This window comes from Papio anubis, chromosome 3 (assembly GCF_008728515.1).
Source record: "Papio anubis isolate 15944 chromosome 3, Panubis1.0, whole genome shotgun sequence".
Classification (NCBI taxonomy): Eukaryota; Metazoa; Chordata; class Mammalia; order Primates; family Cercopithecidae; genus Papio; species Papio anubis.
This window is the reverse complement of record NC_044978.1, coordinates 89,578,107-89,592,954: the sequence shown is the minus strand read 5'-3', so window position 1 is coordinate 89,592,954 and position 14,848 is coordinate 89,578,107. Positions and strand designations below refer to the sequence as shown.

Genomic DNA, 14,848 nt, shown 5'->3' with positions numbered 1-14,848 from the left:
TTCAGCAGGAAGGCAATCCACCTGGCAGTCACACTCCTGATGCAGTGTCATGGCTATTCAGAGCAGGCAGGCACCTCTTTTCATTTGCAAGAATGCCGATGTTCCATGTAGAGAGGGAGTGTGACTCTAGCCCTCATGCAAGCCTGCACCTGGAAGGCACTCCTCTTGTGAGGTTGCAGACACCCTGAACTGTTCCAGAAAGGCCGTCTACAGACACATCCATGCCAAGCTCCTGTGGGAGGAGCCCCAGCTGTATCTGCAGTAGTGGATGAGGGGGAAAAGAAGTCCCATTCTCCAAGACCCTTCAGGAGCACCAGGACTGCCTCATTGCTGGAGTGGAGCTGCAGATTTTCTCCACCGAGCCCAGCACTGCACTTCTGCCTCTGCTGAAAGAAACTTCCCACAAGTAGAAAATTCTAGAACTTAAGGCCTACCATCTGGATTTTTTTTTTTTTTTGTCCTAAGAGGTGCTCCCTTGATGTGGTGCACTTCCTCTTCCCCTAGGAGTGGGAGTCCCTTAGAGCCAGACTACTATGAATGTTGCTGCTCTTCTGGGTCTAGCTGCCCAGTGGGGCTGCCACACTCCAGAGCAGTGTTGGGGAATGTCTGTAAGGGGTCCAGTGATGTGATCTGTATTCAGGGTGCCCAGCAGTGGGTATCAGCGCCAGCTCTGAAAAGGGTGGCAGCGGAGTGACATAGAGTTTGTGAGATTCCTTGAATACAAGTTGCCTTACTGTATTGTTGGCTTTCTCAAATGTCAGTTGTATTAGTAAGGAACTGGTCACGTGGACAGACTCAGGACCTCTTGGTTAGCCAGGATGATACAGGCAATGGTGATAGCTGAGGTCACACACAAATTTTCTCCATCCTGCACACTGTCATTGTGCCTGTAGAGACTGTAATGAACTGCGGCACTTGGCCTCCAGCCAGGAGGTGGCGCTTGTAAAGAAGCACCAGCTGCAGTGGTAGCAGAGGGATTTGTGTTTGCCTTATGTTATCCAGAAGATGTACTCTGGTGACTTAGGAAATGGATGGGGCCACACAGAACCCACAAAGGTTTTGTCCTTTATGTTAAGCTGCCAGGGTAGTTAGAAGGGCAAAGGCAGGTGGGAGCTGGGTCATGCAAGTCTGCGCTCTGCCCTCCACATGTGAGCAAAAGCAGTGGTCCCATTGGTGACTGTAGAGCAGTTCTCTAGCCACCAGAGTAATGTTCCGGGGAAGAGCACAGTTGCCTCTACTGTACAGAAGAGTCCACATGGAGACTGGAGAGTAGAAGGTGGCCATAAGCTCCACCCAGCTCCCACTCACTAGGCAAGGCCAGTCTCACACTTGCAGCATTCCACTAGCAGCAGCCTGCTAGGTTCCACATAGACTGTGCTCAGAACTCATAACTGCCCCAGGTCATATTTCTTCCCCCAAGGAGACAGCAACCATGGTTTTTAGGCCATGCCTCTCCTTGTTTGCCTGTGAAGCAGGGGCGCCCAGCTCCTGTGCTTGTAGCTGCAGCACACTTCCCACTCAAACCTCAGTTCTGGCCAAGGGGGTTTGTCTCCACTGAAGATCATATCATGAATCGCAGTTGGGAGCTTCTTTCTACCTGTGACCGCCACCTGAGTTAGCTGGTAGATTTCTGCAAGATCCCCTGTGAGGTAGGATCAGGAATGGCTTCCCTCCACCCCTGCTGGAGACTGAAAATGAATATAAAGCCTGTCCTAATGCCAATTCTTCTCATATACTCCCCACCACTCACTAAGTCAGCTCCAGCACTGGGTAGAGTTAAGACCTTTCTCCATGGCCTGGATTGCCAGGTTTCCCAGTGGGAGTGTATGTTCCAGAGGTAGTCTATCCCCTTCTCACATTCTGGGGACTTACAGTTTTCTAGTTGGCTCACAGTGTAAGCTACAGCCCAATGCTTTCAATAGTCTGTGACTTTCAATTTTCTTATGACGTTCTCGTGTTTGCTTCTTGGAAGAAAGTTCATGTGTGAATCTCTACACACTATTTTGTCTTTCCAAGTGGGAGAGGCAAGCTAACAATGCCTCCAATCTGATATCTTGGGGAAAAATAACAAACTCCCATAGCACTTGGAATATATCATTCCACTCCTTCCTAGTCTGCAAGTTTCTCCTGGAAAATCTGCTGATGGGCTTATGGAGGCTGCATTGTACATCATGAGTCACTTTTCTTTTGCTGCCTTCAGTATTCTCTTTCACGTTTGAAAATTTGATTATATTGTGTCTTGGTGTGGATTTGCTTAGGTTTATACTGTTTGGGATCTTTTGAACTTCATTAGTCTGGGTGACGATTTCCCTCTCCAGATTTAGAAGTTTTCAACCAACCTTCCTTCTTTGTTTTTCTACTTTCTTTCTCCATTCCGTTTCCTTCCTTCCTTCCTTCCTTCCTTCCTTCCTTCCTTCCTTCCTTCCTTCTTTCCTTCCTTCTTTCTCTTTTCTTTCTTTCTTTTTCTCTTTCTCTCTTTCTTTCTTTTTCTCTCTCTTTCTTTCTTTCTTTCTTTCTTTCTTTCTTTCTTTCTCTTTCTTTCCTTTCTTCTTTCTTTCTCTCTCTTTTTTCTCTCTTTATTTCTCTTTCCCTCCCTCCCTCCCTTCCTTCTTTCTTTCTTTCTTTTTTCTCTTTCTCTCTCTTTCTTTCTCTTTTTCTTTTTCTTTCTCTTTCTCTCCCTTCCCTTCTCTTCTTCCTTCCCTCCCTCCCTCCCTCCCTCCCTCCTTTCTTTCCTTCCTTCCTTCCTTCCTTCCTTCCTTCCTTCCTTTCTTCCTTCCTTCCTTCTTTCCTTTTCTTCCTTCTTTCTTGATGAGATCTTGCTATGTTAACTAGACTGGAGTGCAGTGGCTCTTCACAGACATAATCATAGCACACTACAATGGCTCTAGCCATTCTCCTGTCTCAACCTCCTTTGTAGCTGGGACTAGAGGCATCCACTGCCACACCTGGCTCAATCATTATTTCTTTAAATAAGCTTTCTGTCTCTTTCTTTTTCACTTCTCCTTCTGAGACATTCATAATTCATATATTAATTTGCTTGATAGTGTTCCATAAATCCCTTTGTCTTTCTTCACTCTTTTTCATTCTTTTTACCTTTGTTCCTATGACTGGATACTTTTTAAAATTTTTTATTTTTTTGAGAAGGGGTCTTACTCTGTTACCCAGGCTGGAGTACAGTGACACAATCTTGGCTCACTGCAGCCTCTACCTCTCAGGTTTAAGCAATTCTCCCACCTCCTTCCCACCCAGGAGCTGGGATCACAGAGGCACCACCATGCCTGGCTAATTTTTTGTATTTTTGGTAGAGACAAGATTTCACCATGTTGCCGAGGATGATCTCAAACTCCTGAACTCAGGAGATCCACCTGCCTCAACCTTCCAAAGTGCTGGGGTTACAGGTATGAGCCACCATGCTCAGCCTGACTGGATAATTTTAAATGACATGTATTCAAAAATTACTGAGCCTTTCTTCTGCTTGATCTAGTCTGCTGTTTAGTCCCTCTAGTAAAATTTTCAGTTCAATTTTTATATTCTTTATCTTTAGAATTTCTGTTTGGCTCTTTTTTATAGTTTTTGATATTCTCATTTTGTTTATGTTTTATTTTTATGATTTCATTTAGTTGTTTATCTGCATTGCCATATATAACTCACTGAGTTTTTATGAAATGAGAATTTTGAATTGTCAGGCAATTCACACATCTCTCTTTTCTTAAGACCAGTTGCTAGTGCTTTTCTTTCTTGTTTGTGTCACAGTTGTCCCACTCATTGTATTTCTTGTAGCTTTGTGTTGATGTCTGTATATTTGAAGAAATGTCCACCTCTCCCATTCGTTAGGCCTGAGTTCAACATGGAAAGCCCTTCACCAATCAGCCTAGCTAGAGATTTTGGGAGCCTCTCATTTTTTTTCTAGGGATATGTATACTTCACTTCCCTCCTTCCCTCCTGGGGAAGAGGTTTAAGGGTTATGTATCTTTTCCCAATCTTGCAGAATTGTGCCAGCTGCGGTGAACTACTCACCTCTTTTCTTTATTCTTGACTTCCCCTAGGAATTTAAACTATTCTGATTCTCTAAGTGTTCTGAGCGAGGCAGGGCAGAAAGAAGTCCCTTGGGCACTGGGCCAAAATGCCAGGAATGATGAATATATACTGCACTCTCTTTTTACTCCTAAATGGAGCATCCACAAGCTGAGGCAATTTCTCCCAGCGCAGAGCTGTGCCAAATTGGGGGAGGGGCTGATGGTAAAGTAAATTGCTCTTCCAACTCATTTCAGTGTGGCCGATATCAGTATTTTTGCTCATCAGGGGGTACTTCTTAACTGCAATCTGAAATATGTATAAAGGTATTTTGCTCTGCATATCATTGTTAACTTATCATTGTTAAGTATTTCGTTGTTTCTGTAGGGAGATAAGGGCTTAGAACTTCCTGTTCCATCATCTTTTGATATCAAGGAATGACAAATTTCAAAGGCAGTTTTGTTGTATTTTTATTTTTTTGTGTCTGAAAATAATATTCTTCTACCTCACAGAAGAAAACAAAATCAAATCATAGTGACAGAAGAGACTCTAGAGATAATCTTAATCCATCTAATTACATAATTCCTGAGAAGAACAGAAAAGTCAATGTTATCAGCCAGAGAATGTTATAAGCCACAGGGACGCCTATGCCTGCCAAAGGAGGCTCTAAGATGATCATATGGGGTTGGCTATGACTGGACAATAACAAGGTAAGTAACTGGGCTTAGGAGTTTTGCTACAGTGCTCTTCTAACAAGAAACTATATTTTCTTTTTTAAAAATTTTATGTAGTGACAGGGTCTTGCTATGTTGCTCAGGTTGGTCTTGAACTCCTGGCTTCAAACAATCCTCCCACCTCACTTTTTCAAAACACTGAGATTACAGGTATAAGTCACCATGCCTGGTCTGAAGCTTTATATTTTCTACCTATCCAATGTGAACCCAGATTTTAACCCATGAAGAGAACTCTAAGGGTGTATTCACCTTTTTTGAAGAGCTTCTTTTTAATTCTTTTGAAGTTTTCAGTTACTCATATTCTTAGAGGAAGGCATGACTAACAGGAAGTCTTTGGAAAAGGCTGGGTGAGAACTGTCAAAAGGCCACAATTAAGGTATGTGCTGTGGCTTGAGTCTTCTTTTGAGGTCTTCTCCCAAACTCTCATGTTTGTTTGCAGGTTCATTTCCTCTCAGCTTTAGAACTCGTAATACCTTGCTTCTTTAAGGTCAGCAAGGGAGCATCTCTGATAGTGGGGAAGGCCTAAATCTTATTTTAAAGGGCTTATCTGATTAGGTTGGGCCAGGCCAAAATAATTTTCTTTTGATTTACAGAGATTAATAAACTCAAAGTCATTCTGATTAGGAACTTCATACCTGTAAAATCTCTTCATCCTTGCCAGAAAATGCAACCTAATTGCAGGAGTGATAGTCATCATATTAATAGGTCTACCCACACTCAAGAGAAGGCAATAACACAGAGTATGTACACCATGCGGGGGAGGTCTTGGTGGCCATTGTAGAATTCTTTCTATGACACTTATGTCAGCATTTTTGTTGTGCTCTGCAGATCACAGAGTGAAAAGTACTGTTTTCTGTGATTGTAGATATTTGTTACAAATTCAAAACTGAATCATATGCTTTCAAAATTGATAGAACAGAATATAGGTGGTCAAGGTACCAGATGAAATTAAATTTTATTCTTCCATTATGTTAAATTAGCATCTTTTCCTTTCAGAAATCACTTACATTGCTTTCTCATATGTTAATCAGACACCTGTGACATTTTTATAGTAAATGCAAAGTGAGAAAGATTTTAGGTGATCAAAGTGAATAGGCCTAACTAGTTCACAGCTCTGAGATGTGGCCACACTGAATATTCATGGAAAGAGCAGACCTTACAGAGTATCCTGGATATTTACACTTGTATCAGTCAGCTTGTGCTGCCATTACAGAGTACAATAGACTGAGTGGCTTCAACAACAGAAATTTATACGTTCAAAGTTCTGGAGGCTGAAAATCCAAGATCAAGGTACTGGCAGGCTTAGTTTTTGGTGAAGCCTTGTCTTAGTCAATTTGGGCTGCTATAACAAAATACCCTAGACTGGGTGGCTTAGAAACAATAGAAACTTATTTCTTACAGTTATGGAAGCCGGTAAGGCTAAGATCAAGGCACTGGCAGATTGAATGTCTGGTGAGGGGCCACTTTCTGGTGATAGATGTCCCTTTCTTGCTTTGTCCTAACATGGCCAGCTCATGCAAGGAGACAGAGAGGGCTCTGGTGTCTCTTCCTTTTCATATAAGGACACCAGTCCTATAAGCTTAGGGTCCAACCATTATAACCTTATTTAACCTTAATCATCTCCTTGAGGGCCCCATCTGTAAATACAGTCACACTGGGAGTTAGAGATTAAGATATGAATTTGTTGGGGGACACAACTCAGTCCATAACAATTTTCAAAATATCTGTGGGCAATGAACAACCTGTGGATTTCCTGCTTATCATGACCCCCAGATAATGTTTAAAAATCACTAATTACCATTCATAAATATATGCACATATTCCAAAAAAAACTCTCCATCTATTTTAATTGCTAAAATAATAGAGTATCCAAGGCAACAAGGACACCTGTGCTACCCTGAGAAGTGCAGCAGAGCAACCCCTGTCTTTTTTATTCTGACAGAATTAATGCAAACAACCCAGTTGAATCATTTTTTTTCCCCTAGTAATGAGACAAGAAAATTCCCCATGGGGCTTCATAAACAGAAAATAACATAGTTACATAGCCAAGTACATGTTGATCTCTAGTGGCCCTCTCTAAGGGAAAGCACAGCACACAGAGTGTAGACTTCTCCTACACAGAATTAGGTATTAATGTAAGGATCTGTGGTTGAGATTGCTTTTTATAACCTAATATACACTTTCTCCCTCTCTTGTTAGAGCCCCTGTTTTAGAATGGGATGTCAGTGTGCCCTGTTAAGAAATTACATTTTCTATCCTTCCTTGTGGCTATAAGTGGTCAATGCAACCTAGATTATCGTCTGAGACTCATGAGAAGGCTCTTACAAAGAGAGCAGATAGCTAGCATGTGCCCTTCTCAGCCCTTACCTCTGCAACCTTCCTCTTGTTTCCTGCTTGGAGCACAGATTTGATATGTGCAAATATAGCATCCATCTTGGATGACTGGAACTTCAGGAACCATCTTGAATAAGGGATAATTTCAAAAATGGAAGCCAAATATTAAGAAAGATGGACCTAAAACACAGATGAAGCCGAGGTCCATAATGATGCTTCATAAAGCTTCCATAGCAACCCTAGACGGTTGAACTCTTTCATGTGAGGAAGAAATACATGTTTTCTATCTTACTTAAAACACGATTTCTGCTCTCTGTTATTAGCTGTGTAAAAAAGTTTCTCAACTGATACAAAGTGAAAACTAAAAATCTCAAAATATAAAAATTACCTTAGAAAGTCAATTAGATCTCCCATAAAATCCCCCATAAACTACAGTAAAACAGGGAGGCATAGGGCATAAGAATGGGTTATAGGTAAAGGCAATTAAGCCTTTAATTCTTGGGCCAGTCAAGAAAACAGACCAATTAGGCTCTATCCTTGCATTGTTTTAAGCTAGTATTTGCCTTTCAGAAATTGTCTATATTGCTTTCAGAGATAGTAATTCAGAAATTCAAAATCATGTGTATTCTGAAAAGTCTTGTGAAGCACCACATGTACATGCGTGTATGTTTCTCTATGACTTCTCATTAACATTTCAATATTTTTTCATGGCTGTTGAACAGGTCATTAGCACAGACATCCTGACTACCAGAGCAGTGTATTCCATTCACAATTATTAGAAACTCCTTAAAAGCATGTATACCTTCTCCCCGTTGGTTTTGGATTAAGCTAAGTTTGGTTATATCATAACTGTTCTTTAAGCAGAATTGTGGGAAAAATTATAAATTTGATTTATATTGCTCTTTGTTTTATTTTTCTTCTTTTTCTTTATCTTGCATTGGATTTAACTCTATTATATGTTCAAAATTGAGGAAAGTCATTTGTGGCCACATGGTTTTGTCAAGTGAGTAACTGGAGGTCTGAGAATAGTAGGTGAGAGGTTCTAGAACTCAGATTTTTCTAAGGAATGTTACCACGTTACTAAGCTATGTAACATATCTTGACAACCAGGGAGCCACATAGGCTCCTTGGAGAAAGAGTGTGAGAAACTGGATGAAGACAGCTGTATTATTTTGGAAGCGTTCGAGATTGGTCTGTCTCTACCAACTAAAAACTTCTAGCTTAAGTGCAGAGATTTAAGGAGATTAACAAAAACTCAGTCTAGACATCTTACAAGGCTGGGAGGGTATCAACAGACTTGAGTTCCTGTAAGCAAGTCACCTGCTTTTAATACTGTCCTCAGGTATAATTTTAAAATCATCATTAGAATAATGTTATAAAATTTTAGGTATGATTTAGTTAATAGTCTTCAAGTTCATTCTTTTTTCAAGAGTATGTAAAAGCCAAATAAGTCTCTTTTAAGAAAATGAAATACACATTGTTTTCTTGTTGACTTTTTTTTCAAAATTTAAAGTGGATCACCACCCTTTAATCTAAGAGAATTGATGTGGGACAGAGATACATAGATTAACTGAATAATATCAGCTAACACTTAAGTCAATTTCATCAGGTTATAGATAAACAGACTGAAATCTAGGCAATAAAACAATTAATCTGTGGTCACTTTGCTGGTTAGTGGCGAATCTGGGACCATGAATCCTATCTTTAAATTTCTGGTTTAATGTCTTTTTCACTCTCCAAATTGCCTGCTGTACTCCTTTCCCCTCAATATAAGTAAAAAGCAAATTTACTGGCTCAATTGTACAAAAGGCCCCACACCAAAAGAATGAGTAAGTCTAAAGTGTGATTTAAACAAAGAGGTCAGAACTAGCTCCTCACTATGATATTCACAAAGAGCAATATGAAAATACACTTTTTATTGCTAGATAGATATTTTCTGGATTTAATATCTACATATATTTTACCCAACCTAGGATAATTTTAGTATTTATGTATATCAAACTGAAGTTCCTGAAAACCAGTTGTTCTGTGGCAACAAGGCTGGGAATTTATACACCATACACTCTAAGTATATAGCATGAAGCACTTAAACATAGATTGCTTTGGTCTAAAAAGACAGTCAATGATCTAAAAGCATCCATCCCAACAAAATCCTGAGATCAATTTCTAGAACATGAACATGTTTTAAACTCTGCAAATTACTCTAACCCAAAAAATCTCTGCCATGGTTATAAATAAAACATGTATTTCCCAATTCTGCTACAATGAATAAGATTTCCATGTAAGATAGAAAAAATGCAACAGGCACCAGAAAATCATCCTTCTTAGATTTCAAAATTGTATACTATTTTCAAGAAAGTTTAAATAACGACTTTCTATGTTCTTAATCCAGAAAAGTTTTTTCTCACATGGTTGTGAATTCACCAAGATACATAACATTATCTTTAATCTCCCAGGTCTATGACACCGTAGGTGTCTAAAAATGTTAACTGTTACTCAGTATTGCAAACAACAATATGGCAAATGTTCTCTGGTTTATCATCTCTAGATATATCACTCTTTTGGACTTTTTTCCTCCTTTAGGTTTTACCATTCTCTGAGAAGATGATACACATTTTAAGATGCTGGGTTTTATAAGTACAATATGAAGAGTCTTTACTTAAAATTAATTCAATGTAAAGTGCATTTGTGAGTATTGTATTTAAAAGTCATCATTTAAATTTACTGTATCAAAATTGATAATCATGTAATACATTTTTTGTTGGTAAGCCAACAAAGTGAGCTCAAATGAAATTAAAAACAGAATATACCTATGCTTTTTATAAATATAATATAAATATTTCAAAATCAAACACTTTGATTTTCCTCTAGGTAAATTTTTTATGATCCACCCATGCCTATGCTTTTCAACGTTTACAAAAATTTGGTCTGAAAACAAAATAGCCTCACATTGCTGTAACATGAGAAACAATTTAGTTCAAGCAAAGAAGATGAAGAAATGTTTGATATAAAAGAAAATGACAAGAAACTCTTGTCAGAATGTTTGTCATTTTGTGATTTCAGGGTCTGAGCACATCTGGAAGTGAGGTCAATCAAGTTAGACCCCAAAAACTTTTGTGACAACAGTGGAGAGGGGAAAATAAACACACCATGAACATGAACCTCAACCCTCCAACATCTGCTCTTCAGATCGAAGGCAAAGGCAGCCATATTATGGCTAGAAATGTAAGCTGCTTTCTAGTCAGACACACCCCTCATCCCAGAAGAGTCTGCCACATCAAAGGTAAGGTGACTTAAGGTCCTAGTATGTGTCTCTATCCTCTACACTTGGGCTATTTGCTAATTCTGGCAGGTAAACACAAGGCTGCTATTCAAAATATTTAACCACTGGAGAGGTACGGGCATTGACTGTTGGGACTAGGTGCCAGCACTGGAGTGACAGCAGGGGCCTGGAGTCCCTCTCTGTGTCATACAGTAACACTTAAATTGCTTGATTGTTAGGATAGGGACCTGGAGAGGGGCCAAAGTGGAGGACCACTCAGGGAGCTCAGGGCAGCCTTGACCCATTGATATAAAAATATTTCAGTATTTTAACAATCCACACATCCATGCTAACATCTACATGCTAAATATCATTCCTAAGGAAGCATATGTTTTACTCCTGCTTCCTTCCCTTCTGTCTTGTCTTTTCTCCCTCCCTCCTTGCCTCCTGACCTCATTCCCTCTCTCCCCTCCTCCCTTTCTTCTCTTTCCTTCCTCTCTCCTTTCCTACCTTTTACTTTAACTTTATACAATAGAATTACTCAAAATTAGACATTAATAACAGCATTTCCCTTTTGAGGGAGGCAGTTAAATTGAGCTTGGATTGAAGAATTTTAAAAGTATACAGTTTTTAAACACATTGCATTCTGAGATGTTTTGAGAGGTACGAAGAGAAAAGGGTTCTGATGTTTTGAGGGGTACATTTCTCAAGGTTATTAAATATATGGAAAATAAGCAGAATTGTTTGGACTTCACAGGGTGAACCAGCCAATTCACCTAGGATGCGGTGACTGTGTGATACCACTCCCAACAAAGTAGCATATCAACATTGGCTATTGGGTATAATCTAAATAGACCCTTACACTTATCCCTGAAATTCTTATCCCCCAGAGAAATGCTGCCATAGTGAGCCCCAGCAGATGGAAATGTGTCATATTCCTGAGGTGACAGAAAAAGTGACATTAAAAACCAATGTCATTTGGCTTAGGCAAATAATTCATGACTAACACCACAAAAGCAAATGCAACAAAAACAAAAATAAACAAATAAATTGGACCTAATTAAACTAAAAAGCTTCTCCGCAGCAAAAGAAATAATCAGCAAACAGAAAACTTGCAGAGTGGGAGAAAATATTTGCAAACTATGCATCTGACAAGGGACTAATATCCAGAATCTATAAGGAACTCAAAGAAATCAGCAAGAAAAAACAAATAATCTGATGAAAAAGTGGACAAGTAACAAGAATACAAAATTCTCAAAAGAAGATATACAAACAGCCAACAAACATATGAAAACATGCTCAACATCACTAATTATCAGGGAGATGCAAATTAAAACAACAAAGAGATATCACCTTACTCCTATAAGAATGGCCATAATTAAGTCATAAAACAATAGATGTTGGCATGGATATGGTGAAAAGGGAACACTTTTACACCTACGGTGGAAATGTAAACTAGTATACAACCACTAGGAAAAACAGTATGTAGATTCCTTAAAGAATTAAAGGCAGAACTGCCATTCAATCCAGCAATCCCCCTACTGGGTATCTACTAAAAGGAAAATAAGTCGTATATGAAAAAGGCACATGTGCATGCATGTTTATACCAGAACATTTCACAATTACAAAGATAAGGAAGCAACCTAAGTGCTCATTAACCAAGTGGATTAAAAAAATGTGGTATACATACACCATGGAACACTACTCAGACATAAAAAAGAATGAAATAATGTCTTTTTCAGCAACTTGGATCGAACTGGAGGCCATTATTCTAAGTGAAGTAACTCATGAATGGAAAACAAAAGATTACATATTCTCACAAGCGGGCGCTTGTAAAGTATACAGTTTTTAAACACAAGCTAGAGGATGCAAAGGCACAAGAATGATATAATGAACTTACGGATTCAGTGGGAAGGTTGAAAAGGGGGTGAGGGATAAAAGGCTACATACTGGGTTCAGTGTACACTGTTTGGGTGATGGGTGCACCAAAATTTCAGAAATCACCACTAAAGAACTTATCAGTAACAAATCATTCTGTTATAAAGACACCTGCACCTGTATGTTCACTGCAGCACTATTCATGGCAGCAAAGACGTAGAATCAAACTAAACGCCCATCAATGATAGGCTGGATAAAGAAAATGTATACATATACACCATGGAATACTCTGCAGCCATAAAAAGAATGAGATCATGTCCTTTGTAGGGATACGGATGGAGCTGGAAGCCATTATTCTCAGCAAACTAATGCAGGAACAGGAAACCAAATATCACACGTTCTCACTTGTAAGTGGGAGCTAAATGATGAGAACACAGGGACACATAGAAGGGAACAACACACACTGGAGCCATTCAGAGGGTGGAGACTGGGAGGAGGGAGAGTGTCAGGAAAAATAACTAATGGGTACTAGGCTTACCACCAGGATGATGAAATAATCTGTACAACAAGCCCCAATGACACAAGTGTACCTATCTATGTAACAAGCCTGCAGTTGCACTCCTGAACTTAAAATAAAAGTTAAAAAAAGAACTTATCCATGTAACCAAAAATCACCTGTGCCCCCAAAAACATTGAAATAAAAATAAAAATTAATTATTAAATTTAAATATAAAAAAACAATGCCATGATAGAAATAAACCAAGCTTTTTTGAAAAAAAGGGCAGAGCCCGGAGATAGAGAAGAGAATTAGGAGGCTGCTGCACCTGTGCAGATACACGAGGACAAGCATCCCTGCTATGCTCCTGGCAGCAGGACCAAGCAATGGCAGAATATGAGGCTAGAGAGAGTTTGTAGGGAAGAAATGAAAAGGTGCTGGTTACTGATTAGTATAGAAGGTGAAGAGGAACAAATCACACACCCTTTGCACCTTTCCCCACCCTTAGTTATTATAACTAAAAAATGATGAAACAGGGAAGCTGAAAGGGAGAAGGTGAAGTCATTTCATTCAGCAGATATTTATTCAGTTTGTGATACATAAGAAGCTTTGTTCTAGATGTGGGAGATAGAGCAAAGTTTCTGAGGGAGGAAAAAAATGTCCCTACCCTCATGGAGCTCACATTCTCATCAGACAATAAAATCAATTCAGTGGTATACATACTGCATGTGTAGTAACACCAGGCATCCAAATGGAAATGGTCTACCTACAATCCCAAACCTAGAATAGAAATCTATGTCTGAGTCTCAAATGGGAACTTAGGAGTAAAGATGCACATCGGGAGTCATCAGCATAGAAGTGATATTTAAAGGCATGAATATTGATCATCTCTTTATTCATTCAGCCATCTATACGTTTATTCATTCGTTCAACAAACATTTATTTAGAATGAAAATATAGGCAAGAGCCTGCCCTCAGGAGCTGGACTCTCTGGCTGGTCAAGTCACTCTGTGAAATGACATTAGTAACAATAATACCTACATCAGGGTTAAGTATACAAACAAGGAAGGCAAAGGCAACAGCAAAGGAATATTAGGAAACTTTGTAGAAGAAGCTCCATATGCCTGTTATGGAGCATGTGGGGAGGAGGGAAGGGATAATGGAAAGTCGGGGTGGAGAAGTGGATAAGAGGCCAGATTTAGGCAGGCTCTGGATATCATGCTAGGGAATTTATATTTCTTCACAACCAAAAGAAATGTCTACATTCATGTTTTTACTTCCTCTCCTCGGAGCCACTCTTCAGCCCACTGAAGCCTGGCCTTTTCACCCACCATTCTGCATAGGCTGGGCTTGCTAAGTTTACCACTATTCTTCAGTTTGACAAATCCAATGCAAAGAGGATCTGCTGGCTCAAGTAACTGGAAAGTCCATAAGGGAGGTGGGCTTTAGGTTTGAGGTGATGGCCCACTTAAACAACCTGTTTTTTAAAAGCTCTTCTCTCTGCCTTCCACAATTCCAGACTCATCCTAGAGCTGGCTTGCTCCTCTCCTAGTGGCAACATAGCTAAATCAGTTCCTAGTTTCACATCTGCATGCCACTCTGACTTCTTCCCCAGCAGATTTCAGCAAAATTCTCTTTATGTTTTCATTTTACCAGCACACACCAGGTCGCATGCTATCCTTGAATGAATCCCCATGGACAGGGAAGTGGCATGCACAAATTAGTAGGCCATGGTTCAGATAACCAATCACTACAGCAAGGGGAATTGGTTCAATCTTCCCCAGAACATATGGCTGCAGGGGCTGCAGAGTGGTAGATAAGGGGAGGAAAATGAAGCAAAATAACCCGGGTAGTGTTGTTAAGGAAAGATAGAAACAGGTCCTGGGCAGAACTGACAGATATCCACTACACTGCAATTCTCTTCTTGACCCCTTAGCTGCATTTGACACAGTTAACCACTCCTCCCTTCCTCTTTCTCTTTCCCTTTCTCTCTCTTTCTTAACCTTTAAAAAATGTAGCTTCTGTAACAACATATGCTTTAGTTGTTTTTCCTCTACCTCTGTGGCTTCTCCTTCCTAGCTTTATTTTTGTTCTTCAGTAAATGCTGGAGTCCCTCACAGCTCAGTCCGT

General features: G+C 39.7%; 1 protein-coding gene across 3 annotated transcripts in view; it reads left to right on the top strand.

Annotated features, from left to right (window-relative positions):
* The first annotated feature begins 8,138 nt into the window (after window positions 1–8,138).
* Window positions 8,139–14,848, top strand: part of C3H4orf17 (chromosome 3 C4orf17 homolog) — a 39,239-nt gene continuing 32,529 nt past the window's right edge. Inside the window, exons 1-3 of one of the 3 annotated variants that reach the window (XM_003899004.5) lie at window positions 8,141–8,424; window positions 9,666–9,770; window positions 10,146–10,365. In XM_003899004.5, coding sequence (XP_003899053.2) covers window positions 10,233–10,365 — 133 coding nt within the window. In that variant the 5' untranslated portion in view covers window positions 8,141–8,424; window positions 9,666–9,770; window positions 10,146–10,232. Of the gene's footprint in view, window positions 8,425–9,665; window positions 9,771–10,145; window positions 10,366–14,848 lie in introns of all 3 variants that reach the window. The other 2 variants (XM_017958882.3, XM_017958881.3) reach the window with 2 other exon arrangements.